Below are 26,884 nucleotides of genomic sequence, written 5' to 3' on the forward strand. Positions count from 1 at the left end.
GGAGCTGCAGTATTAAGTATAACGACCACCGGTCCCGAAATTATCTGTTGTCCTAATGTAAAGATAAAGTATAAATAGTGAATTAACCTGACTAGGCCATAATTGATAATCATTTTGGCAGTACAAATTATTAAAAGACAGCCACGTTGTATTCGATATTGAGGAACACAAATAAGAAACAATTCCTGTATTTAATATCGTAAGGCAGTGATGGAAACAGTTTTGTAAGCGCTCGGTACAAATTCATGAGATATCAATATAATATGTATCTGAAAAACTAGCAAATCTTGCTTCTCGAAAAAGGAGACCCCTATTAACGCAATAATGTCTCTGTTATTGAGATTTCTTGATAGAGACCATGGGTCTCGGATCTCTGTTTTGCAGTGGTCTTGGATTTCTGTTTTGAAGGAGTCTCATATTGAGCTCTGATATCCATCATTTATATATTATTTTACTACCAACAGGTGGTCAATACTGTACCGTATGGCAAGTAAGCTTGAATAAAAACACTTAACATAACTAACAGAAACATCTGCAAGATAAAAGAAGATAATGTCTTGTTGAAATTCAAAGCAACAACTTTGTAACAAGCCTACTTCATGAGACTTTTTCTAATTTTCTACGCAACACATCTACAAAGTCTATAAATATGTTTACCTCCTTTATCAATGTTTTATTCTGACAGTATTGTAAGCTCGTTCTACACATTTTCTGTGACAAAGTGTGATGTGTTCATTTATGGCCTGGACACGATGAAGTCATATCACTACCATATTTTGGCACATCACACTTTTTGGTCAAACTAGTTTGATAGTGTCGACAGAGCTTTAGAGATGAAAAAACACATTATCTACAGCTGAGAAGCATCTTCACAAGTAAAGATTGTCCAACGACAAACCTGTTTACTGAATAATAATACTATTATTATGTGAATATGAATAATACTATTATTATAAACTATTATTATAAACTTTCATCTGATTTGCACACTCATGCATTATGCCAACTTGTACCTATTAAGCGTAGATCCCCCTCAGACGTAACGCAAGTACGTCATCGCGCCGCAAGTAATTCGACAATAACGACGCGATTGATCATCCGAACAGTCGTTTGTGATTGATCACCTCGCTTGCGTTGTGCCTACGTCGTTGCGTTGCGTTCAATTGGGAAACAGGCGTTAGTAGCATACTGTTTACTACCTACCTTTATCCACACTTGACTACTGCAAAAGATGTAATAAATCTTCGACGCAAAAATATTGCGTATTAAGTAGCAAAATAATAGCTTTGATTGATTTTTACCGAACAGCCATTAGTAAAAAAAATCGAACGACCTTGAGGTCTACATTATTTTTATTTAATATCATTCTATGTTGAAACGTGTTTACTTTTCACCGTATTGACATCCACAAGCATGCAACACAATTTGCCCATTTGCTTTTATTTAGTGAAAGGTGAGACCTACAATTAATATTTAGAATAATAATATAATATAAATAAAATAGGGTTAGTATACTACCAGTGTCTAACTAATGCTCTTGTTATATTCTCATTATATTCATTTTTAATTCTTGCAAATCAACTTTAAAAATGATACCTTCAGTTGCATTTATCCTTCGTTCTAAACATCTTTTTCTACATTTCTTATAATAAAATAACAAGAACGAATGTGCGATACTCGGGGTACAGCAAAAGAAGCTGTAATGACGTCATAAAACGGGATGTGACGTCACATACACATCAATAACCTCGCTACCAAATACGGCTATACGGTACCATCTGCGAAACGTCATGTGGCTGCATCCGGTTTGAAAAATCCGGCTCTATAGCTTTGAGGACATGTCCCTGTAGTATATTCATGTCAAATCTCAGCTCAATACTACAACGAATAAGGGAGGAGTAGTACTTTATAAATCGCACATTTTACTCAATAGTGTCGGATGGAAGAGAAGATGAGAGAGTCGTAAACTCGGGTACCCCGAGTAAAAGTACAATAATACTATAACTAATAAGATATTTCTTGCATTTATCATTAAATTCATAAAAATTGGTTTTATTAGTTTCATTTGTATAGCTTTTAACTAATTTGTATGATTAGGCCTATAATCTAAGGTTTTTTTTTAAATTTCTTTTAATTTCTACAGTATAAATATTTTTTTCTTGCATGCACATGCATTCTTCACATATTATATTACAGTATAAGTAGGTAAATTGTTCATGTTACAAATGTTGTACACAAACACAATCTCTTTTACTTAATTAAGAATATTTACAATAGCAACGTAATTTGCAATTTAAAAATTTTCCTTTCAATCAAGCATCTTTTAATTATTTTGTTTAGTATTTGTTTAATAATGCCCTTCTCTTCATTTGTAAAAATGTTGTGACCTGAATTTTAATTAATTAAAAACATATTGTATACCGATGTCCATTTTCATGTATGAACTTCCATAAGTATTTTACGTTTGTATAAACAGAATATTCCTAAAGTTTCAATTTTGATAAGAAAATAGGCCTATAGTAAGTTAAAATGGGTAAGATTAAATTTATTAAAGTAACAACATATAATTTGTTTAAAATGGATTCCGTTATCTTACATTTTTCAAAGTCCGTGTGATTTTTTTTTATCCAATAAGGAGCATTCTAATATAGACATTCGGTTTGTCTTTATGTCATTAAAACTACCGTACGTTATGCTATAGATCTGATCGCATAACTCACTTGCACTTTGCAATTTCTAGTTATATTATTAGATAATAGTCAAGTACTTTTTATACGTAACGCAATTTGTAGCTCTGAATTTGTTTTGAGTAAGTTTCCTGGCCAATAGCGAACAAATTAAATTGTTTTGATTGGTGACGACAAAGCCTTCACAAAGGAAATGGGATAAACACTCAAGCGCACATTCTCTAACGCCACTAACGTTTATGCTATAAGTTGTTTTATCCAACAGGCAAACTTCTTGTCCATCCAAGTTGATCTTTCTGAAGTATCCTTGTACATCTATTAAACAATAATAATAATATTAATGTCGAAAGGTAGGCCATGCAAAAAGTCGACGAATCTACGGGTGGATTATCTGCCGTGCAATATTCAGGTCCACCGCGATGCAGAAAAATTTAAATTCGTTTAAAAACTGAAAATAATAGTACAGTACAGTACCTGAATCTGAAATGAATAAAGCACGGTAGCGGCCGTAACATTATATTTCGTTGAATGGTGAGAATATAGCTGTCATTATTTCAACTCAATAAATATTATTTCCATTCAACAAATACAAAACATTCATTATCTGCTTTTATAACACATTGTTTGAAGGTTTGCATGGCGAAATCAAAATGCTGATATAAAGTTTGCGGTACATCACGTGTATTAGTTCTGAAAAGAACTGTTGGGTTTCTCGACGTTTCGATCAATATACTTTGATCGTCCTCAGCACCTATACTGTTCTAAATTAAGCTTTTATTCAATTTATCCATAGTGTAAATCATTGACGAAGGCTAGGCCGCCGGAAAGAGGCAGAGTTCCAAATTTGGACGCGGGGTAGAACACTCGGTGTTTGTTCGGATTTAAAACTCAATTACACGTGTAACCTAAATTACAATTGGGACCAAACAGACAAACTGTTTAAACAAACAATTTACACATGCATCTTGTTACACTAGTAAGGTCAACTAGCTCCTTATCTTGCGGTTTAAGATGTAATTGAAAAATCCACCACTTGAAATGGGATTTTGAAACAGCTGGGTTATCTCAAAATTTACACCACACGCGACCATTTCACGTGTAAATTTTAAAGTCCGAAGGGGCCTTACATGTTGATTCTGAAACGCGGATCAGTCATTAACCTCGCGTGGCAAAAATGTTTACAAAAAGCTGAACGTGTATAATAGCCCATTAATCATCATTATACAGTATATCACTTTCCCGTTATTCCTGAACGGAACATGATGCATAATTAACCAATCCAATCAGTAGTGTTAATACGGACTAACCAATCTAATGACTTTATGAGAGTATGAGAATATTAGTTTAAAGAATGCATTGACGATAAAGAAATGTATTACTGAATAGACAGATGAATGAGTAATAGATAAACGAAAGGTAGTTTTTTTTAAATAAAAACGCATAATATACGTAGTATAAACAAGAAAAAAAACACAAACAATGGGAATAGAATAGATATGTTGTGGTAATTGAGGTCAACTAAATAAATTTGCATAAAGATGCGTTACCTATCGTTGATGCTACACAGCGTCTTTCTGCCGTTGTTGAATCTGGAAATAAATTAACAACTGTTACACTACAGTCATTGATTGTGTTCGAACATTAAGATCTGAATAAGATTTCTTATACAGTACCTTGATTGGTCATGGTCACTGATGTGACAGTTGTGTGTTTTGGATTATTCATAGTTGTTATGTCCGTTGTAGCATCTGGTGTTGTTTCCGTTGCTCCATTGCGATGTGTGTCCGTTGTAGCAACTGTTGTGTCCGTTGCTCCAATGGGTTGTGTGTCCGTTGTAGCAGCTCTTGTTGTGTCCGTTGCTCCATCGGGTTGTCTGTCCGTTGTAGCATCTGGTGTTGTGTCCGTTGCTCCATCGGGTTGTGTGTCCGTTGTAGCACCTGTTGTTGTGTCCGTTGCTCCATCGTGTTGTATATCCGTTGTAGAGGCTGCTGCAGCTGTTGTTATATCCTTTGCTCCATATGTCGCTGTGTCCATTGTAGCAGCTGGTGTTGTGTCCGTTGCTCCATCGGGTTGTGTGTCCATTGTAGCAGCTGGTGTTGTGTCCGTTGCTCCATCGGGTTGTGTGTCCATTGTAGCAGCTGGTGTTGTGTCCGTTGCTCCATCGGGTTGTGTGTCCAATGTAGCAGATGTTATTGTGTCCGTTGCTCCATCGGGTTGTGTGTTCATTGTAGCAGCTGGTGTTGTGTGCGTTGCTCCATCGGGTTGTGTGTCCGTTGTAGCAGTTGTTGATGTGTCCGTTGCTCCATCGGGTTGTTTGTCCGTTGTAGCAGCTGTTGTTGTGTCCGTTGCTCCATCGGGTTGTGTGTCCGTTGTATCATCTGGTGTTGTGTTTGTTGCTCCATCGGGTTGTGTGTCCGTTGTAGCATCTGGTGTTGTGTCCGTTGCTCCATCGGGTTGTGTGTCCGTTGTGTCCATTGTTGTGTTTGTTGCTCTAACGAGTTGTGTGTCCGTTGTAGCAGCTGTTGTTGTGTCCGTTGCTCCATCGGGTTGTGTGTCCGTTGTTGCGGCTGTTGTTATGTCCTTTGCTCCATCGGTTGTTGTGTCCATTGTAGCATCTGGTGTTGTGTCCGTTGCTCCACCGGGTTGTGTGTCCGTTGTAGCAGATGTTGTGTCCGTTGCTCCATTGGGTTGTGTGTCCGTTGTACCAGCTGTTGCTGTGTCCGTTGCTCCATCGGGTTGTGTGTCCGTTGTTGCAGCTGTTGTTGCGTCCGTTGCTCCATTGGGTTGTGTGTCCGTTGTTCCATCTGTTTTTGTGTACATTGTAGCATCTGTTGGTATGTCCGTTGCTCCATCGGGTTGTTTGTCCGTTGTAGCATCTGGTGTTGTGTACGTTGCTCCATCGGGTTGTGTGTCCGTTGTAGCAGCTGTTGTTGTGTCCGTTGCTCCATTGGGTTGTGTGTCCGTTGTAGTAGCTGTTTTTGTGTCCGTTGCTCCATCGGGTTGTGTGTCCGTTGTAGCAGATGTTGTTGTGTCCGTTGCTCCATTGGGTTGTGTGTCCGTTGTAGTAACTGTTGTTATATCCTTTGCTCCATTTGTCGTTGTGTCCATTGTTGTGTTTGTTGCTCCATCGAGTTGTGTGTTCGTTGTAGAAGCTGTTGTCGTACTTGCAATTGTTGTACACATATTCTCAGCTGCTTCGCTCATTGTATCTATTAAATTGAACATACATTATTATTGAGTTAATGTTTCAACCAAGTTCATAATAAACTGATCAAAATATCAATTTCTGTAAATAGGCTATACTTGCTTTCTGTTTGTCGGTTGTTCAGCTGAATTTATCGTTTGTTTTTAATTATTATTAATTTAATGAGTGAATCGGGAGGTATGGAAGGCTAAAAAAGGAAATATAATATATTATTTTTAAATATAACTGAATACGTGAATTTGATTACTACCGATACGTGGATCGTAAACGTTATAGTTTTTGGAAAACTGTTTTTATTTACTGACCAATTTTTGTGTAATTTCCGAGGACATTATATTGACCTAGACGTATCTGAACATAATTAGATATCAATAGTAAAAAAAAGTCATTTCTATTTTTTTCACTTAGAACAATTAACTATTATAGGAATGCACAATCAAAGAAGTTAGCATTTTATTCGAAACCGCTCTTACACTTGAAAATCATAAATTGCGCCACCTACAGTAAATACTAAAGTAAGTACTGAATATCAAATGTCTTACCGTCATATATGAATATTCCAAGTGGCCTCATAAATACTTTATCACTGACTCTTTCAATATTGTTTCCCGTTACTTTGTCAGCTCGGTAAAGTTTATCCATTCGGCATAACCAATATACACTATTTGCATATATAGCTATATCTTCTGTAGTAGAGCCACACGGCAAATTCACAAAGATACGAGCATCCCCAAGGTCAATGTCTGCTATCTTTATTCGATTTTCAGCGTTGTCGCTCCAGTAAACCATTTCAGCTAAAAAAAACAATAAAGATAAATTAACTTTTTACTTTGTAAACAAAATTCATACCAATTTAAATAACGTTTTATCCAGCTACTCAAAAAATATTATTCAACGTTTTCATTTTATATTTCATTCCTACTTTACTGTACAATGGCCATAAACAGAATAATCTATATATAAATTTACGTAAGGGCAAAATTTGGAAAATCGCGCGTTATTTCTAGAATGTTTACTCGATGGTATAAAAAGTTGGTTAGAATCTCGGTACTGATTTTAACCACCTGATGTAACCCTGTTTACTAATTAAATTGAGTTAGATAATTAGTTATTGACAATTGAAACGAATTTAGGTTCAACGATTTGCCCAAAATAGGGGTGTTTTCCGATCGTGGTATACACTGTCTAATGGATGTCCTCTTGAAAAATACCTCCACAGAATAATAGGAGGCTTTGCATTTTCCTATCTCCTCCTACGATAGCTGAAAACCGGTTGAACAGCTCGAGTACAGTATCATAATGTTATTATTGTTAACCGATTTTCTTTAAAAAATACTATTTTGATAGATTTAATACAGGCCTACGTTTATACAAATGTATTGATTTGCGATGAATGGAACATTCCAATCTCTCAGACTCCCAGTTTGTAGGTAAATTTATGAGCCCTTGGTTTAATACAAGTAGGTAAATTTATGGGCACTTGAGAATAAAACTTATTATTATAAAGTATTGCAATACTTTGACAATATTGTAAATACTGTACGTATTAACCATTTTTGGTCGCCATTTGAATTGAAATTGTCTTACTGTGAATGTGGTTACTGTTAGATATATAAACAAAATATACAAAGAACATTAATTAGTACTGTGACTGTGTGTAGTATACTGACAGTTGCTTCTCAACGTTTGTATTAATTCATAATTATATATAAATTATTCATGTAGTGGTGTATCGTTACATGTATTTATTATTATTTCAATCGACTATAACAGGGACAGTTTTAAAAAAATATTATAAATCGTAAATGGTTTACTGTGTTTAGTGGTATATTATTGATAGGCCTATAAAACTTTTAAAACAATATTTCGTTACTGAGTGGATAGAGAATATATTTAAAAATTGTTCTTCCCATCCTCTTCCCCATCCCTCAACTCTAATATTATATACAAAACACAAATTGGGTTTGTTTAAATGATTTCAAATAAAAAAATTGAACTCAGTTTTAGTCGCGTGGACGCGACTCTATAGTTCACTATGTCGGTCGGTCGGTCGGTCGGGTATCACTATGCTTAGCACGCGACAGGCCCTGTTCAGACCCATGGCGTTAGACCGTTTTAGCGTACGACGCTAAAAGAATGTGTGTCTGAACAGTTGGGGATTAGCGTACAACGCGTTGTACAACGGTTGTAGCGTTGTAGTGGAAAACGGTTGATAGTACCGTTTTAGCGTACGACGCTACTGTAAGTCAACGTTGTATCCAATCAGAACGTTTCCTGTTATGACGCGAAACAAGGTTTGACCTAGGCTGACATCTTGTATCGTCAATGTGTGAGAGATGGATTTCAACAACAAAAGGGCCAGAATAATTTAAGGCCTAACTAGGATACAAATACAACTGTTAAAAAAAAACTAGGCTACAAATTACATGTATCAATTGATTACCATTATATTTTCTAACAAATGAAATAAATAAATGCACCTTGTATTTAAACATAGTGACTACGATCCCGTCCCCTTTTAGGCCTAGCTAAGAGTCATTCACGCATTTCATTCAAGCTAAAAACTAGCGTGGTGGGACATCAAGTCACTCATTTATATATACAAGACAGACTAGACTGGACAAGTTTAATGCTGAAAACCCCCTAACTCCTAAAAAATTCAGTAAACAAACAAGGGGAGCTGTCATTTTTATTAGCAAGTTAAGGGTTTTTTAACTGACTGGTTAACATAATCTCCATCTTCATCATTAGGAGGCCTGCTTTATTTTCGTAACACAAGAGCCTGGGGAAAATGTTTTTTTTACTACAAAATAAAACAATAGAAACAGAAATTTGGCTTTACTATATTTTTCTTAAATAAATGCTGAGGTATATTTTATTTACGGCAAATTTTGTCATAATTGTAGGGCTGAGATCTAGGCCTATATACAGTGGAAATAATGATGAAAACACGTGGGTAAGAGCACATGAATATGCAACTAGAACCAACCTGAATGACGCACTTCCGTTGTAACGATAATCGTACGCTATGGGTCTGAACACCTCATTTTTTTCTCTGCGGTTTGTAATGTGACCTTGCTAGTAACGTTGTACGCTAAAACGGTCTAACGCCATGGGTCTGAACATAGCCTTATAGCTGTTGGCCTTGTTAAGACAAGGCCTAATTCCCAGGGTGCTAATTTTACATAAATCATCGTGTCTATTTATTCGTTTCTGTAAACGACAATGTACTATAGTCCTGCGGTACGTACATTTTTAGTCGCGTGGACGCGACTCTATAGTTCACTATGTCGGTCGGTCTGTCGGTCCGGTATCACTATGCGTTTTATCGCTTTTCTGTACTTTTTGAACTGTTTTGATGTACAGAAAAGTTTTAAAGTACATTACTTTTTGAAAGTTCATTTTTTTCTGAGAGCACGCGACTTATGGCTGTTGGCCTTGTTTACGCTGAAATTACTGTGTATTCGAGAACCATCTGTGGACACGACCTAGATGGTACGCTCGCTTCGCTCGCGTACCATCTAGTTATAATAATTAAGTTAAAATTAAATCAAATTAACGGCAATCTAACTACAAGGATGACTGCGCTAGCAACTGTCTATTTTAAACAACCGATTCTGCCGCTGTCACTAGATAGATATTAACTGGCTATTGCAAGTCACCTGTATGCGAGTCTTTTTACGAAGTTACCCCCTTCGGTATCTGTAGACTCATTGATACACTCACTCACGGAACTAGATGATAAGGTGTGATGCGATAGTACGCAGTAGAATTTACAATAGGTGGTCGTGTAAACACGGTTTATAAACCAATTTGTCATTTTGATTGGTGGTCGTGGTACACCATGACTAAATTATTTTAAAAATTGTGATTTATGTGCCGGAATATGTTGGAAGTTATGCTATATAAGTAAAATTAGTTTATTTTAAAACTGGTTGTAGTGTGGTGCTCATGTCATACCTATGAAATCCACAGCGATTGCGAAAACCCAGTCTTCTACAACGTACATCATTTCAAATCTGGGATTAGACAACTGAAAATGGACGATTCCTCCTTCCATTGCATAGAAAACCAAACTGGAAAATAAATAGTTCGAACACATAGCACGCGGATATAATATTTTCTTTTACGTTCACTGAGTTTTATTAGAAATGGTATATTCTTACTCATTTTCCACACTAATAACTAAATCTCTGGTGTAGGCTGTTGAAACCGCTTTAACGGTTTCAACTCCGGATCCGTCTAAGTTTATCTTTAACAGTGCATGATCTCCTGTGCCATAGGCAGGTTGTATGTAGTAAATCTTTCGATTAACTGTGTCCAATGCCATGGAGTAAATTTCTGTTTTAAAAAAGATGTCATATAATCATACAAATAATGAATATTTATGGATTTAATAGGAATAATAATATTTTATCTATCATTGTTATATTTAAACGATTTATGACAGTCTGGCTTACAACGAATAGTCAGTTTTTCAGTCGAATACACCGACTTTTTCTTTTTTCATTTCATTTCATATATTTTCTGTCCATAAAAATACAATATAAAAAAACGTGGACAAAGAACAAGAAAACATCACACAAAACCAGGCAGAGACAGGATTCCTAAAAAACGAACTTAATCACTATCTAGTAGGTCTCCTATTGCAATGATTGTATAAAAAACATTTAGAATAAAATTTGTATAAACATTAAAAATGCATATAATACTATATCAAAATAAATTAAAATATATTGCAATATCATTCTTCACAGGCAATGAGAGAGAAGTTATTGTGAAGTTATTCAAAATGACTATGTTCAAAGAAATACAAATAATTAATGTTTATTATTGTCGCATCTAAAACAATCAGATGGTAAAGATACTTTTGCGTTATTATATAAACAAGCAATGGACGATTCTTACAAAACGGTTTTGTGTATTTCATACGCATCCATTATCTAGAACATCGCCAATTACAGGATTATTTATTTATTAGTTATTTATTATGCTTATAAACTAATAGTCTAGTAGGAAATGGGGGTTCCCATGCACCCATGTGCTATATTTTTTTGTGATTTTTTTTATAATCCCAATTTAATGTCTAGTAACCAGATCAGGTTGTTAACATTTTCAAATCGTGTCCCATGGGGTTGTTTTTGACCTATTTAGTTGGCCATTTCCTACTCTACTATAAGTCTATTGGGAGGATAGGGGTGGAGAAGAAAGAGCCTTGAGTTACAACTGAACACTGACATTAGGATTGGAAGGCCAACATGTTAATCTTACCTAAAGCAGTGACAATTCTTTCTATATTTGTTCCGTTCAGATAAGATCGATATATGCCTTCAGTAATTTCAATCGCACCAACCACGTTGGATATATCCGTCCAATACACACGGTCTTCTATCGGGTCATACTTGACAGATACACCCCAGACTGGGTTTATATTCGCGATGGGTAAAAATTGAAGATTTGGTTGACAAATCCCTTCTGGTATTGTTGATTTGAAAATGGCATCATCGTCGGCATCTATTATTAGGACAAAGTCCTCTGTGCAATTAATTAGAAAAACAAAACCATAAGAAAAAAAAAACAAGAAAAACTTGCTTAAGAATATCAAATCACCACTAATAATTACATTGTATATTATATAGTATACCGTAGTATATAATACTGTAGTATAGTTTGAGTGTATATTTTATTTTATTTATATTTTTCTGAATATTTTGTAATAAGGAAGATAACAAAGTGTTATATCGTACAGCTTTCCAAACTAATTAAATATAAGGTTATTATAGGCATAAGGCGATTTTTTTTCGTACATAAGTTGGGGACCACTTATGTGAAAGATAGTACTTCCTAAATATAACTAAACCTAACCCTCTAAATAATCTCTCTCTCACTATAAAGTAAAAAGAAGTTGCTTATGGGAATCGAACCCCATACATCGACATGTAATGCACATAGTCTAATCCATTCGACTACACAGACGGCTCTCAGAAAGCGTTTGCATTAGACAATTCTTCGTCACACCTTATGGATACGACTATAATGAATATTCATGTTTATTTTGTGACATTTCATGAGGGGTCCTCAACTTATGTACAACAAGAAATGTCGAGGCCATGGAATGTATAATTACTGTATAAATAATATAGTTACTTAATATTGTATATATTTTGTATTATGTTTTGTTTTTAAACTTGGCGTTATCGTGCAAACAAACTCATGCCTTATAACTACAACGCGAGTGTAATTTAGTTATTACGATTAATGGTTAGCATGGTTTCAGTATATTATTATTACTATTACATTGTCCTGTCCTGGTTATACACAAATAGTTAATTAAAACACTTTAATAAATGCATACACCTACCTGAATAACACGTATAAATAAGAACGAAAATAGTACAATAAGATAAAGCACACTTGGACATAGATAGTCGCGATAGACACGCGAATATAATATTCATTTTTAATATAGCATCTGTCCAGAATTGTCTTACAAGTACCTAAACACAGTATGTAGAACAGATTCCTTTGTTTCCGTATTGCTGTTCTTCGGTAAATGACAAATGTTTATTTTAGCAATATTATTTATCATTTATCGTGCTTTACTTACAGCTTGAGTAACGAGACGTGAAATGGTTTTATTAAATTTTAAATGTGTACAATTTAGAAAAATACATTGTATAATTAAGAACGATTCTTTTTGTTACAGCTAAAATGTAATTAATTACCATAATGCACTTGTCTTGCCAAGCACGCATGCATTCATACCACTCTCAAAATAAATAATAATTGAATAGTTTGATTATCAGTTACAGTATCACTTTTAACAAATAATCAAATTGTAGCAATTTAGTTTCTCTATTTCAAACAAAGATATTTTTCATTAGGCCCTACTATATCCATGCGTTAAAAAAATCCTTCATTTTTGTTAAGCTAAGACATACACAATACCGTATATGCTAAAATGTTATAAATACTATACGCTCCTATAATGTTATCAATCTACGTTTCCACAAAGGTTATTGAATTGTGTCCACCTATCTCAGAATTACAACGCAGAACTAAAGCTCTGTGTACATTATCAAACTTTATGTGACAAAAAATGTGATGTGCCAATATTATATTGACATGATGATGTCATATCACTACTATACTTGGGCATATCAATACCATATTTTGCCACATCACACTTTCTTTGTCAAAAATAATTGTATAGTGTAGACAGAGCTTTATAGGCATTAACCAAACAACAAGAAGAGGAAATGGACAGTTTTTATTGATAAAAATGAAATGGCCGTACACAATCAGGCCGCCGTAGTAATAGTAATCTGACCAAAATATTATAGTCGCAGATAGTCAGTGGCTACTCAGAAGTCACAAATCCTTTTATGATCAAAGCCGAAGCTACAGAATGGATGATGTGTGAGTAGAACTTCTGGTCAACACTGGCTCTCAATATCGAAAAAGACTTTACATGTTCTTACACACATATGCCAATTAAAAGTCTCTGAATTGACCGTATTAATTAACATTAATTAATATACAAATATTTAATGTCTATGAATGCAATGTGGCAAATAATTTCATGTGAAAGATGAAGATATTACATATTTTCATCCGAAATTCGTTCACCACAAATTACATTATTTGTCTCGAATATAAAACATTTCCGTTATTATTATTATGTTATTATTATTGTCTTGACAATATTAATGGTGACGACTTTGTTGATTTTGATCGGACATAAAAGTAGGTCAAAGGTGATGGGAATAGATATAGGAATTATAAACCGATAAATGATAGAAGATTATAATTGGTCATGATATATTACCTTCACCTATAATAAGCTTATTATTATTATTACTCCATGCTTCAAGTTATTTCTCATTTTTAAGCTTAAACAAGAAATATTTTTTTGCTGTCAGGTTTTAATTTATTGGAGAAGGAAGGGATAAAAACATAACCCCATTGCTACACAGTCGTTCTTGATAATAATATTACCTTTACCTCTTTTCTCTTTTTTATTCCAGCCTAAAAAAGAAAGATTTGTTTTTGTCTGTCAGGTTTTAATTAATTGGAGAAGGAAGAGATGAAAACAGAAAACCCTGTCGTACTTGCCAACATTATATAACCTTCACCCATATCTCCTTTGGTTTAAGCAAGAACATGTTTTTTTCTGTCAATTTAATTTCAATATGATTAATTTATTTATTTTGTTACATCATTAGAATAATTGTTAACATTTAGTAAAACTTTGATAGCTTTAATTTTCAATTTTATTTTATTTTTTTCTATCGTCTTTTAACTCGTCGTGCTCTCTTCTTTAGCTTCTTTTGGTCCATCAGAACTTGACCTTGTAACTTAATGTCGTTATTGGTCAGCATGTCCTCATTGTCCTGACTGTCGTAGCCAAATTCATCTATAATATAACAATATTTTTATTTATTTTGTTATTGTGTATTTTACAAAAGAACAAGAAAAAGCTGATGAATGTAGGAATGGCCTATACTGTTACCTAAGGGACATTCCGATTTACGACAACCATTAGTTAGCTATACGCATTAATGTGTTGTTAATTGTCGCCTCGACCAGAATCCAGCGCCGAGACTGCGTTGTTGAAATAGTAAGGAAGCCCGTCGAAATGTCTCCTACATGAGCACAATTAATTCACATGAACTATTTTTAATCTTATATTTTGGCAAATCCCTAAATCTGTAATTTTGTAAAGATTTTACATCGGCTTATCCACACCGGTTTTCTCGTAAAAGCTTCTTAGAAAGCAACGTGTGTAGAGTTAATTCATTCTTAGCATTGGATACTGTATTCTTTTTTATGTGTGACCTGCGAAGCGGCACCCATATCATGAACGTGGCGAAAGAAAACCCTAATCGTCACAGAGAACAAAACTCCGATATCTATTTATATTATCAATACGAAGTGGATTTTGTTTATAGCTTTCATATTTTAAGCAACTTACCGTCTTCGTAAGGTACTGTATCTTGGATGCGTATGCGTACATTTTCATTTGGCAGACGATTTTCCATAAATTCACTGAACTCGGCTGTCTGTCGAATTTTGACATCTTTCGTTTTTGAAACCGTGGACATCAGTTTGGCTAGTTTGTTAGTTGAGACCGCAAGTTGGTCTAGAGAATCCCCACTGAAAGCGTTGTTCCTCATTGGCTACAAAATCAAACGATAATGGGATTATAATATATAAAAACTAAAACTATCGGAGTTAAATTGCGATCTATCAGAGTTAAATTGCGGTTTAGTTTCTTCTGTGTTCAGACGAAACGGTTTTAAATTACAAATGTAGTCCACCTCCCAACCGTATCAGAATAATATCGAAGTGCATTCATACGGATCTTTTTTTTCTTAAGCGTGCGTAGAACGAATTAACTCGTGCCATAAAGTCTAAAAAAAAATTGTTCGAGCTTTTGTTTTCTTACTGGTTTAAGTTTCACATCTTTCAATATTTCGTAGAGATGATCGATGCCACTAATGATATCCACTGTTGTGCGAGTTGCGTTGTCAATGTGCGTGTTAAGCGAGGCAGCCCTCTCAGTCTTCTGTTTGAGGTGATCATGCATTTTTTCCAGCATCTGCTCACCCCTGTTAACAAGTTATCAATGTCTTTATTAGAACATACTAGCGGTTTTATCAATTACAAAATAATACATCGATGATACGTTACCTATGACAATGGTGAATGAAAGAGGCGATTTATATAAGCTTAACAGTATTCAACACCATAGTTTCGGTTTATTTGTTTTTGGCACACATACATGACGTGTGAAAGTTGAAACTTGTGGCAATTCATTCACGCATGACTGTATCATCATCATCATCATGTCTATGTCTATCATCATTGCAATACACCTAAGCATATTGTCGATACACTTCCCACCATTTTACCAAGGAATTTAAGAAATTAAGGCGTTTTTTTTTAATTAAAAAGCTGTAGGCTACTAACTGCGACATGTTGCTTTCACCGCTATATTTCATAGCTTCATACTGCTTCTGCTGCTGGCTCTTCTGTTCCATAAGCCAGTTCTTCTGCTTCTCCACCGATATTTTCTGCTTTTCCAAATGCTCCATCGTGTGGTTCTGTACGTGGAATCTCTGCAGTATCTCTTCGATGTCAGATACACCTGTTGCGTCTTTGATGCGCTGGAAGGCGTCCTCATAACTGGTGACTTTCTTCCAACAGGTCTCGTCTTGTTTTGCTTTTTGCTGAGGATCTGTAAAAACCAATTTCAAACAGGTTGTTCAGCGGTATGGACCGACGCAAGTCTTAATAAAATGATAGGGGTGGCACCCTCACTAAATTCCGGAAAAGTAGGGGGTTACCCCGGTGTACTTTTTGTCCAAATCAGCCCCTGTCGTTGTGGACAGACGAATGGGCGCCGTATCAGTCGACACAAAGGAATCATCTAAGCTCTGTCTACACTATTAAACATTGTAAAACTAAACAATGTGATGTGCCCATATATACATTGTCTTTTAGTATAAAATAACTTACCGATTGTCTGTTCGTCCGTTTGTAGGAAAGCACGTGCTCGTCTATCGACTTTGTCGGCAATTTCTTTCTGTTTCTCTGCCTTCTTTTTCATCTGCACAAGCTTCTTTTCACGTGATCGTCGGGCCTCCATAATATGTTGCTCAATTTCAGTAAGTTCAGCCTATTACAAACAAATGATTTTATGATGATAATATTATTAATAAAAATTAAGTAATTAATTTCGCTTGATGCATATAAGCAAAAAATCAAAATAACACATCAATCAATTTGTAAAAGAAAGTGACAATGGGAAAGCAGATGATGATCCTTAAAGCTTGACAGATTGTTTTAAAAGTAGTTATCAAGTTATCAAGAACACATTTCAAAAAGAAGAAAAACTAAATATTAAAGTTGTCCCCTGAAAAATAAACCTTAACATTGTTTTGATGTTGAATATGCTATTTTAATGTTACATAATAGTTATTCACTTTTACCCAAAATTGGATCGATAAAAATATAATTAACCTTTACAATATAGTCAATCCAGCCAATGCGTTTTTGGTTGAATTTAACCATTTTATTTTGTAATTTTATAAATAAAAACAATATCTTAAGTGATTAAGCTTATTAAAACTTCAAATACAAAATAACCGATTCAAATCCTGATTTAATTAACCTTCATTTTTCTTGTTTTTAGGTGACAATACATTTTTAATATTTATTACATACATAAAATATTTTAAAAAAACTATTAGAAAGATGTACTACTGTTATAACTGCTTTTAGGATTATTATTTAGAATTGTTAAATGTAATTTATATAACCTATTTAATTAATTTGCGCTAGGGCTGTTATGAAAAAATAACAATTACTGAGCTGAGAATGTGTCTAGATTTTGTCATAGAGACGTAACTGCTTGAATTCAATTCAATTGTTAGACTTATTAACTATCATAACACTCTTTAATAGTTACCCTGGCGACATCTTTTTTCAAGTGTGCGTCTTTATTAATGTTCTTCAATTCTCTGAGTTCCCGGATTTGATGTTCGAGTGCTTTCTCCAATGCTTTAAGTTTCCTTGGAAACGTCAAGCTTTCCTATAGATGTAAAGGTTAGACAAACGATGTGAAAATGATGTATACACTTTACTACTAGTTTTTAATTTGAAATTTTAGACAGATGACCACCATTCTTATATTCTATATATATATAAGTTATTAGCGAGTTTTAATTATTTAATTAAATACAATTAAGATTAATATGCTAATGCGTTTAAGCCGTTTTTATTATCGGGACTGCATTGTTCCTCTTTCCCAAAACAAAATCTCGCTACTGTCTTTATCATATAAAAATAATAGCATTGCGAAATACATGAAGAGTATACAGTGGTTTGCATGTTTAATAAATTAAAGGCTTGATCGCGCTGGACTTAAGAGTATAAAAATGTGCTTAAATTTTGAATATTTAAGCACTGATGAACATTTTAAGTCAACGTCATAGGAGTTGCTCATATTATTATTATTATATCTATTATATATCGGCTTACTGTGTGTTAATTATTGAGGTTGGTTCGTCAGTGGCGGATGATCCAGTATCTTGAAATTAGGGTGGGGGTCCAAAGCGTAAACATTGTGGAAGAGCTGAATAACTCTATGTTCTATCTCCTTTTTTGCATTGTACTTTTAAATTTTAGGACCAGACCGGGTTTATTTATTTATTTATTTATCAAAAATATTTGGTAAATAGCGGAAATTCCTTCATTGGAAATCTTTCTTGGATCTGCCTATGTGTTATCATACTTCTTTTTTTTTTAATCAGAGCCCACGTACCTCTTCAAGACACGCTACAATCTCTTTGTAGTTCACGTGGATCTTTCTTGCCGTTCGATATTTAGTGTCGGCTTTTTCCAAATTGTTCTCGATGATTCGAATAGACTGTATATTACAAAATTAAATACATTATATTTATATCCCATCTAGACACACTATATACATTATCATGATATAATAACTAATATTGCTATAAACCATATTAACTAAAACGTAATAGTTAGCTACGTATTAAATTGCCTGTCAGGTATGAGTGCTTTGTTTAAGTAATTGAGTATAATTGTGTTTACTTTTAATTCATTTTTCTCGAACATATCTTCCTCATTGTCGACCTGCGTCTGTGATCTTGCTAAGATAATTTGCAACTCCTGAACGCGTTTTTCTTTCTCATTGCGTTCGTACGTCAACGCGTTTAAATACTTAGCTTTCTCACATGTTTTCTGATCCATTTCGGCAATAGCAGACTGAAAAATGTTATCATTAATAAAATAAAATTCAAATACAGTAGAACCACCTACCTTGGTACACCCATTGAGCCACCCTTGTTAGGACCATTCACTTCGGATACAGGCATAACCCCTCGTTCTATGCATGCTTAACTCTACGTACGTGTGAACACACATAACTGCAGTGTTATAAATATTTTTCTCTCAATGCACAGTGTTTCTTAACATTTCATTCGAATTTTAAAATTATTATTAGTCATTATTCGTAATTTTTCTGAATTTGCATTTCTTTTATTGTATTTTCTTTACTGTATTGTATTGTATTTATATTATTTAAAATTACACTCATGAGTTGTTAGGTTGTTCATATTTCGATTCTTACCTCTGCTGTCTTTCTTCGAAAGGCGAGCTGATCCTTCCTTCTTCCAGAAAATGCATCAACAATAACTCTTTTATCCCCCTTTTCAGATAAAAAATAAAAAAATTAATTATAATAGGTCTGCCATGTAGGAAAAAAAACCCAATTTGTTTTATAAATGTTTCATTTTTTACCTAACATGAATAATATAAATTTTGAATTTACTGACATTTTATTTTTATTTTTTATTTTTATTTCATTTCCCAACCAACAGTGAACTCATGGTTCACCACTTACAGGAGGGAACATACGTTTACTTCTAGATTGGTCCTCAGTTTTATGCTCTGTAATATTTGTATGGCATTTGATGAAATAAATGTTTGAATTTTAACTAGTATCAATATACAATATACCACTGGGACACCTCGTATCAAGGGGAAACCATTATCAAATGGATAATTTCGTATACCGCACACTACGACCAATCCCTATTCAGAGGACACACCAGCAGACAGTTTGATGGGTCCCGAATTAAGGTGTGCCCTTAAGAGGGGTTCTGTATAGGATAATTGTTAATAATTAATATATGTTTGATATAATTATTATATATTAGAAGTATTATGATGTTTCAGACTATAATATATTGTTACCACACTTACATTACGTGTGTGTTCCGAAAGATCAACCCTCTTCATTTTCAGATTGCGGCGGAGAATCGATATTTCTTCTTCGTTCATCTTCTTGTTAAATTGAGAGCTCTCATAGTACGCCTTGTGATCACGTTCTAAATATCATAGAAAACATATAAATATTATATAAAGATAACTGTATAGTAATCACATGGTGTTAATGGTGGCTAGTCAACGAAAGATCATATTATTTGGGAAAACAAATTATTGAGGACGAAAATCCATTTCTTCTTACCAGTGTCTATTGATTTAATTTCAATAATAATAATATATTATCTCACTTCAAACTATTTTGGTTTCTTCAGACTACGTCACCCATTATTATAATTATTTGTATTTATTCGTTCATACTTTAAAATGCATTTAATTATTTTAGTACATATACATACCTTTTAGGCCAAGCTTTCCTCTGTATTCCTCAATATGGTCATAGATGCTCCAGCCATTTAAATCGTCCGTTTTCATAGACATTTTGAATTATATCTAAAGAAATATTTGAATTATCTTGTGCAAAATGTTATTCAATAAGTAAGGTGCTAAAATTGTACTGTATTATGATTGGGTGAATATGTCGCAGCCATGCACAGCGCGCCATATTAATGACAAATGTAGGGTAGGCATACGATACTATTATAATATACTGTACTAGCCTAGGCCCAATTTGTTTTGGTTTTTGTTTGTGTGCGTGTGTTGTTTTTTTTTGCTTCCAAATAAGTCATTATTCTTTTGTGGTTTAATCTTCCGGTAACCGGCCTAGGCCTAAAGTATCACACAGGATACTACACAAACTATGGACTATCTAGACTAGGCCTCCTGGCGGTTACATATACTAATGTCTATTATGTGATGAGACTTTTTTATATTGTTAATTATTCACCTTCATTCTCCATACTTCTACCTACTGTAATTAATTGTTTTTGTTTTAAATAGGCCTATATAAACAAAAAAATAAATAAAACTTACAATTTTCGATTGGTTTCAGTAAAAATGTATACTCGTTACAGCGCTTCTCTGTTTGTACTTCGACAAGTAAAACATAAATGTCTCAATGTTTTGAGGCAGTTACCATGCAACATGCAAGGTTACTATGGTATTTACAACGCACGCATCGACAATGCGCCATAACCATGGAAGTTTGATATCTACGCGCGAAACATTGTATCCGGTTTGTGACCACGTGACGTGTTTGTATTTTCCCCTAGAGTAACAAGCAACAGTGTTGCAAAAGAGAAGGTTTATTTATTTAACTATTTATTCTTTAATGTTTAGGGACTGAGCTTTATTAGCTCTGACAGTATTGTAGCCCTTCCCTTGATATATTAGGTATTATTTATATTTACAATGTATATAATTATGTATATAAGAAAGACAGAAAGATTCGTTCTGAAAACATTGTACATGATTTCAGTGGGAAAGCCAGTCGACAAATCGTGTCAAATTTCGACTCGGAGAGGGCGCCCTACTTTTCTAATTTAGTTCAAAATTGCTAAATTTTAGGGTGTTGGAAAAACACAATATTTGTAAATTTAGCTGATTATCGGAAAAATATTGTTAGTGAAATAAATTCATAAATGGTTTTAATATATTGTCATGTAAAATTAAATGTATTTGAAGAAAACGATAATCTGTAATTTAACGGCAAAATCAACCAATGTCTATTTTCCGAAATTGTACCCTAGAAAATCGTTAAAATAAAATATTTAGAAAAATTGAACAGTCCTGAATTTAAAATCCCTGTTAGAAAAATTAATAATCTACAGAATACGATATTAAGATACAAAATTCGGTGGTTGGGATGCAGCTCCGACTATTCAAACTAAAGGTACCTCTATTTGTTCCATCGAAAACTAGCGAAACCGCCATTTTGTAAACACATCGTCATCGTATTTATGAATTTATTTATAGCGAACGATATACGCGATGTTTATAATTGTCCGCGTATAAGAATTCATATAAATAAATACATTCCAATACAACGTATATTATTACTTGTTTATTTATCACAATATACATTTTATTTGAGGAATATTTATCATAACTATTATAATAGCTTTTATACGAGTCCGAGGCCTAGCCCTATTTAGCGAGCGATTGTTCCAGGGGCGGAAAGTCACTTAGTGACGTTGTGATCGGGCGCGTCGAGCCTAGCTAATATTAATAATATGACCTGAAATAAGCGGCTAACAAGAACTGTTATATACTTGCTTACAATTGTTTTGTTATTGATGAACAAACAAGCAATTAGATTGAATAACAAATTATTTATTCATTTTTTTTGGTAAAAACATGTACAAACTAGCCTAGGCCTAGTACTAGACTGTATAATACAAACTAATAGTAATACAGTATTAATAAAATATAATATAGGCCTAACATACAATAAATATTTAATTTTTAAGGTCTACCACATGACAATAATAACATAATTTACAGAGTATAGTGTAGTAGGTTTGCATTCAACATAAAACATTTGTATTGTAATTCATCTAAATCCTCTGCAACATACATATATTTGTAATTCAACATTTTGTTTTAAATTATTAAATTATAGTTTGGGTAACTATGAGTGACAATGTCGGTAGGTACCGGTGTCATCTTTTTATCCACTTCACTCTCAATTTGAAGTCACAAAGACGAAGAACTCTGCATCATCAACGATTCCTGAAAGTGTCAGAAAAAATAATAAATATTATTAAATAAAAATGTTAATGTCTGGTTGTATATATAATTATTATATGATGGCCTAAAAAGTAAAATGGGGGCTGTATTTTATTATATTATTTAAATTACAGTATTTACTATTATTATTTATATAAATCTAGGCCTAGGCCTACTAGTAGCCTAGCTAGGCATCTATTGAGCCTAATAAATCAAATAATAAATGAAAAATAAAATAATAATATTAATACTGATTGAAAAAAAGTATTTTTGGTGGGGATCAGATCACCAGGCTAGGCCGGCCAGGACCAATGATACTCGTAATCAGTACAACTTAACGACTATAGAATCAGTATCAACACAGTACAACACACATCTCGCTATCGCCTATACTGACACACGTGTCTCGCGTTGCCGGAACCACGCTCACAGCTAGAAAATGTACCTACCTTTCGAGGCCTGAGAATACACCAACAAATTTTGAACAGGATAGAAATATATCATACTCGATTAAACTAATATTATTCTTGATAAAACAATTGATTATAATTTTTTTAATTTGTTGGGACGCACCTCCGACTATTCAGAAAATGAACAACAAAACAGTAGTCAAATCGTACCACATTTATAAATTTCACGAGTCCCGACTTCAGTCGCCGAATGTATTGTATTAGCTTCGGTTTTTTTAAAGGAAACCGATTGGTTATCCAATTATACTTATTAGGAAATGCTTTTACCATAATAGGTAATGTTGGGCGGTTCTTAAATATTCATGAGAGCTTAAAATAAAACAGCACTTATTTGCTAGGCGACGAAAAATCGTGGTTTCAGTTTTCAACGATAGGTGGCGCTTCAAAATCGTCAATGCGGAAGTAAGTCGATTTTACACGATTTAACGGTCAAAACGCGAAGTGGCTTTCCCACTGATTTTAACTTTCTTTGACGAATAACATGAGTTTGCACATTACCGTAAGTAATATTCTAATAGTAACCCACACTGTAATTGTAACCCCCTTCTAATAGTAACCCACACTGTAATTGTAACCCCCTTCTAATAGTAACCCACCTTATAAGTCAATCTATAATATAATGACCCGCTACTCTAATAGTAACCCATGGGGGTTACTAGAGTCACAAAAACTATTGACAAAATGATGATGCAGCCGTATTTTGAAAATAAGAAGATAATGCATGTTGATCTCGGGAGTGTTTTTGAGTTTGTATAGTAAAGTTAATTAAACGACTTAGGCCTAGAGATTGCCAGCAACAGAAATAAGTGGCATGGCTTTTGTTATTTTGAATCATTATTTTTACGTTATTTTATATTTTTTGTTGTTGTAAGAGGCATGCATGTAAGAACTGATTTTGTAAATCTACAGTGCGTGGTTTTGTTACATTTTTTGGAAATAAAGTTACCTATATATATAGTAAAGTTAAAGTTCAACCAAATTTGTTTATTCGTACTGTTTTGTTATTTTGCTATGAGTGCTGACCGGAAAAGTTCGGAGTGGGTTACTATTAACAGGTGCCTAATTTAAGATTAGTAATAGTAACCCACTACTCTAATAGTAACCCCCCTTCTAATAGTAACCCACCCTAAAAAACAATCAAAGAGTAATAACCCAGGGTTACAATTAGAAGATTTACGGTATGTTTTATTGTACCATCAATTGTCAAAAAAATAATTACGGTGCAGTTTGTTTGCGAACTCCTTGCGCCAAATAAATTAAAGTTTAAAAACTGTTAGTACCCCCTCTGGAGTTGTTTTCTACAATAATAAAAAATTCATGCATGAGTGATTGGGCCAAAATAATGGAGGAAAACATGTTGATCCCGCGAAAATATGAAATAAAAATGTTCCGTCGTCATTTTTAATCTGTACAAAAAGTGTAGATCAAAGTAACAGCAACAATGTCTACTACTCCTCTTCAATGTAAGTCCAATTCTATGTCTAAACGAAGGTCTCTTGGACTTAGCCGAAAGTGGCTGTCACCTGCCGCAGCCTCACCCTCCTCCTGCTCAAGTTCTCCTGCTGGGCCTGAAATGAACTCAACCTCTGTAGGGCTAAGAAGTCCCAACACTACGTCCAAAACATTGTGCAATTGGGAATCAGTTTCACTGCATGGTGAATCTCCAAGACCAGTCTCTACTGTTCCTCCTTGCACACCAAATAGGTAAAGTACAAACATTTTTGTTTCCTTATTATTCTTATTTAAAAAAAATAAAATAAATGCAGGGCAGACTGTGTGGTATTTATTGTGGGTGGTGATGTCCTGTCATTTTTCATACTTTCAGCAACCATAAGCTTTGATATGGACGGTACAGTATGTCTAGACACATTGGTTTATTTAAGTACTACCGTAGTCCAGGGGTTTTTGCACCTGTCCTGTGCCGGCAAATCAAATTGAACATCAGTGTTTTGTTTTCACAATGCTCCATGCGGCTATGTGGAAATCATCAATGTAACTTTATTTGCTGCCGCAGGACTGTAACCGTGCCATACGTATAAATCAAGACTAAGCTTAGTACAGTACTAATTGTCAAGAAATTAAATGCATCAATCAAATTTTATTGAAAGTTTTTAATTTAAAAACCGAAATATTGAAAAAAAGATGTACAATTTACAACTAATAATTAATAAAAATATACAGATTACATTTTGTACAACAATGCAAACAAGTAAATTACTGTACCACAAAAGTTCAACATTTACAACAATTTTTTTTTTCATTTTTGAGACACAGGAAACATGTGTGAAAAGTTTTCTCAGACCAACTTATAGTACTTTGTAAGCCAATATATTTTTAAATAAATTTTGGAAAGCAAGGTACCAAAATAAATATGAACAAGTACAAACACTATGATACTGTATTTACCCGATTCTAGTATAAGATTTATTCTAAACATTTGGGAGACATTAATTTGTGCTACTGAGGCTTATAGATATGAATCGTAAAACCAATTTAGCAATTCTCTATTGACAACATCAGTGTATTGATAATACTACAATAGGATTGTCATTTTTCTGGCATTTGAACATCATCTTGAGATATTTACGATATTGTTTAAAACGTATAAAATACACAATAGGATTGCACATTGAGCTGACAAAGACTAGGATAGTGGACATACGATAAAACATACAGCTCCATCTACAATCTTCCGATATGTGACATATGATTCCTAAATTGTACGGTAACCAGCAAATAAGATAAATAGCCATTACAACTAATAATGTGAACGCTGCTTTAAGTTCTTTAATTGTTTTAGTTGATTTTGTTATTCCGTTGCTTTTGCGCAATTTTTTAACCCCTTTAGACCGTGATGTTCGTCGATTCCGTGAAGATTCTTCGCTGTCTATGCCGTTATTGGTTATCTCGGTTTCTTGTAGACTAGGTTCATCCGTGCAAGATCGTCGATGACCTGCGACCTGTATGTCATTGATCTTTTTCAATTGTTGCTTAGCAACTATATAAATTGAAATATAACAAAATGAAATTGTACATAATGGAATTACAAAACAAATTGTAGTTATTAAGCTTGAGAATATTTTCAAATTTGAAAAATCAAGAATGCAGACATAGTTGTCTGGAAAATATATGTAGTTGTTGTCAAAAGCGAAAGGAATTATCGACCATAAGAAAGATAGTAACCATATTAGGATTATGGTTATCGTAAGCCCTTGTTGTGTCACAATTTTGTGATACCGAAAAGGCTGAGTAATTGCACAGTATCGCTCTATTGCAATCGCAGTGAGCGTTGTCGTACTCGTCAGACAGAATGTTACATTCAATACGCCACTAGCTTTGCAAAGACCGGTTACGTTGGTTATTGTAGACAGGCTGTTAAGAAAAGCAAAAGGTGTGACGAATATTCCAACACCACAGTCAGCAATCGACAGATTCATTAGAAGTACAGATGTCATTGTGTGCAGAGGGCGGTATTTACAGATAAGCGTGATAACTAGCAGATTTCCGATAATGGTTGGTAGTATCAGAAGAGCGATGATAACCGACTGAATCACCGAAACGTTATCGTAATCTTCTGATGCATCGTCTCTTTGTGAACAACATAGATTGCTGCAGTTGGCTTCATCCATTTCTATATCTAGCCTAGAATACTCTGAAATTAATAAAAGTATATAATTATAATAAATTAAAATATTGTAATATTCAATTGAGGTTTTCAACAAAAGAGCCTAACCTACTGTACCACTACTAATTTCCTTATATAATTTTTAATACCTGCTTTGGGACAACATTGATTTTGAAGGGTTGGGGATGGGGTGTAGAGGGCCTGAAAAAGGTGATGAACTTAACATACAGTATGTTATTGTTTGCATTCTTTGCATTTTTTATTTAGGGGTTGGTGGTTTGAGTTGATACCCCTTTCACACCAAAACTCTGCAGTGATCTCCGGAGACCATTTAAAATGTTGAGAAACTCTGGAGATACTCATTCACACCAACCAGGGAGATGTACATCTCCCTGCACCAACCTAGCAACACTAAGGT

At 34.1% G+C, this 26,884-nt stretch overlaps 4 protein-coding genes across 7 annotated transcripts in view; 1 reads left to right on the forward strand and 3 right to left on the reverse strand.

Annotated features, from left to right (window-relative positions):
* LOC144836908 (melatonin receptor type 1B-B-like) overlaps nucleotides 1-26,884 on the reverse strand; it is a 304,056-nt gene that overhangs the window by 15,751 nt on the left and 261,421 nt on the right. The gene's annotated exons all lie outside the window — the stretch shown is intronic.
* Nucleotides 1-26,884, forward strand: part of LOC144836932 (DNA repair protein SWI5 homolog) — a 42,514-nt gene that overhangs the window by 2,066 nt on the left and 13,564 nt on the right. For 3 of the 4 annotated variants that reach the window (XR_013611409.1, XM_078691876.1, XM_078691874.1), the window contains exon 1: nucleotides 24,176-24,545. The exons of the other annotated variant lie outside the window; for it this stretch is intronic. Coding sequence is in view for 2 of the 3 variants with exons in the window: in XM_078691876.1 (XP_078548002.1) it covers nucleotides 24,283-24,545 (263 nt within the window). In the remaining variant the exon portion in view is untranslated. Of the gene's footprint in view, nucleotides 1-24,175; nucleotides 24,546-26,884 lie in introns of those variants that run through there. 4 annotated transcript variants of the gene reach the window in all.
* LOC144836883 (outer dynein arm-docking complex subunit 3-like) lies at nucleotides 14,152-20,735 on the reverse strand. Its single transcript, XM_078691798.1, has 12 exons — nucleotides 20,677-20,735; nucleotides 20,103-20,196; nucleotides 19,684-19,808; nucleotides 19,049-19,126; nucleotides 18,511-18,684; nucleotides 18,221-18,325; nucleotides 17,366-17,488; nucleotides 16,414-16,573; nucleotides 15,865-16,132; nucleotides 15,341-15,503; nucleotides 14,867-15,071; nucleotides 14,152-14,308 (listed from the first exon to the last, which is right to left on the reverse strand). The coding sequence occupies exons 2-12, from the start codon at nucleotides 20,182-20,184 to the stop codon at nucleotides 14,181-14,183; spliced, it is 1,611 nt and encodes a 536-aa protein (XP_078547924.1). The 5' UTR covers nucleotides 20,185-20,196; nucleotides 20,677-20,735; the 3' UTR covers nucleotides 14,152-14,180.
* On the reverse strand, nucleotides 25,358-26,470 carry LOC144837302 (beta-2 adrenergic receptor-like). The gene has a single exon (XM_078692353.1). It carries the CDS (start codon nucleotides 26,468-26,470, stop codon nucleotides 25,358-25,360), a length of 1,113 nt encoding a protein of 370 aa, XP_078548479.1.

This window comes from Antedon bifida, chromosome 3, assembly GCF_963402885.1.
Source record: "Antedon bifida chromosome 3, ecAntBifi1.1, whole genome shotgun sequence".
Taxonomy (NCBI): Eukaryota; Metazoa; Echinodermata; class Crinoidea; order Comatulida; family Antedonidae; genus Antedon; species Antedon bifida.

What these genes read in the sequence shown, in the direction of transcription:
- LOC144836883 (XM_078691798.1), bottom strand. Translation starts at nt 20,184, where the DNA reads ATGTCTATGAAAACGGACGATTTAAATGGCTGGAGCATCTATGACCAT. An exon ending in TGAAAAAAGATGTCGCCAGG is followed by an intron (nt 16,574 to 17,365) that starts GTAACTATTAAA and finishes TGTTTGTAATAG; the next exon opens with GCTGAACTTACTGAAATTGA. An exon ending in AAGATGTGAAACTTAAACCA is followed by an intron (nt 15,072 to 15,340) that starts GTAAGAAAACAA and finishes TTGATTTTGTAG; the next exon opens with CCAATGAGGAACAACGCTTT.
- LOC144837302 (XM_078692353.1), bottom strand. Translation starts at nt 26,470, where the DNA reads ATGGATGAAGCCAACTGCAGCAATCTATGTTGTTCACAAAGAGACGAT.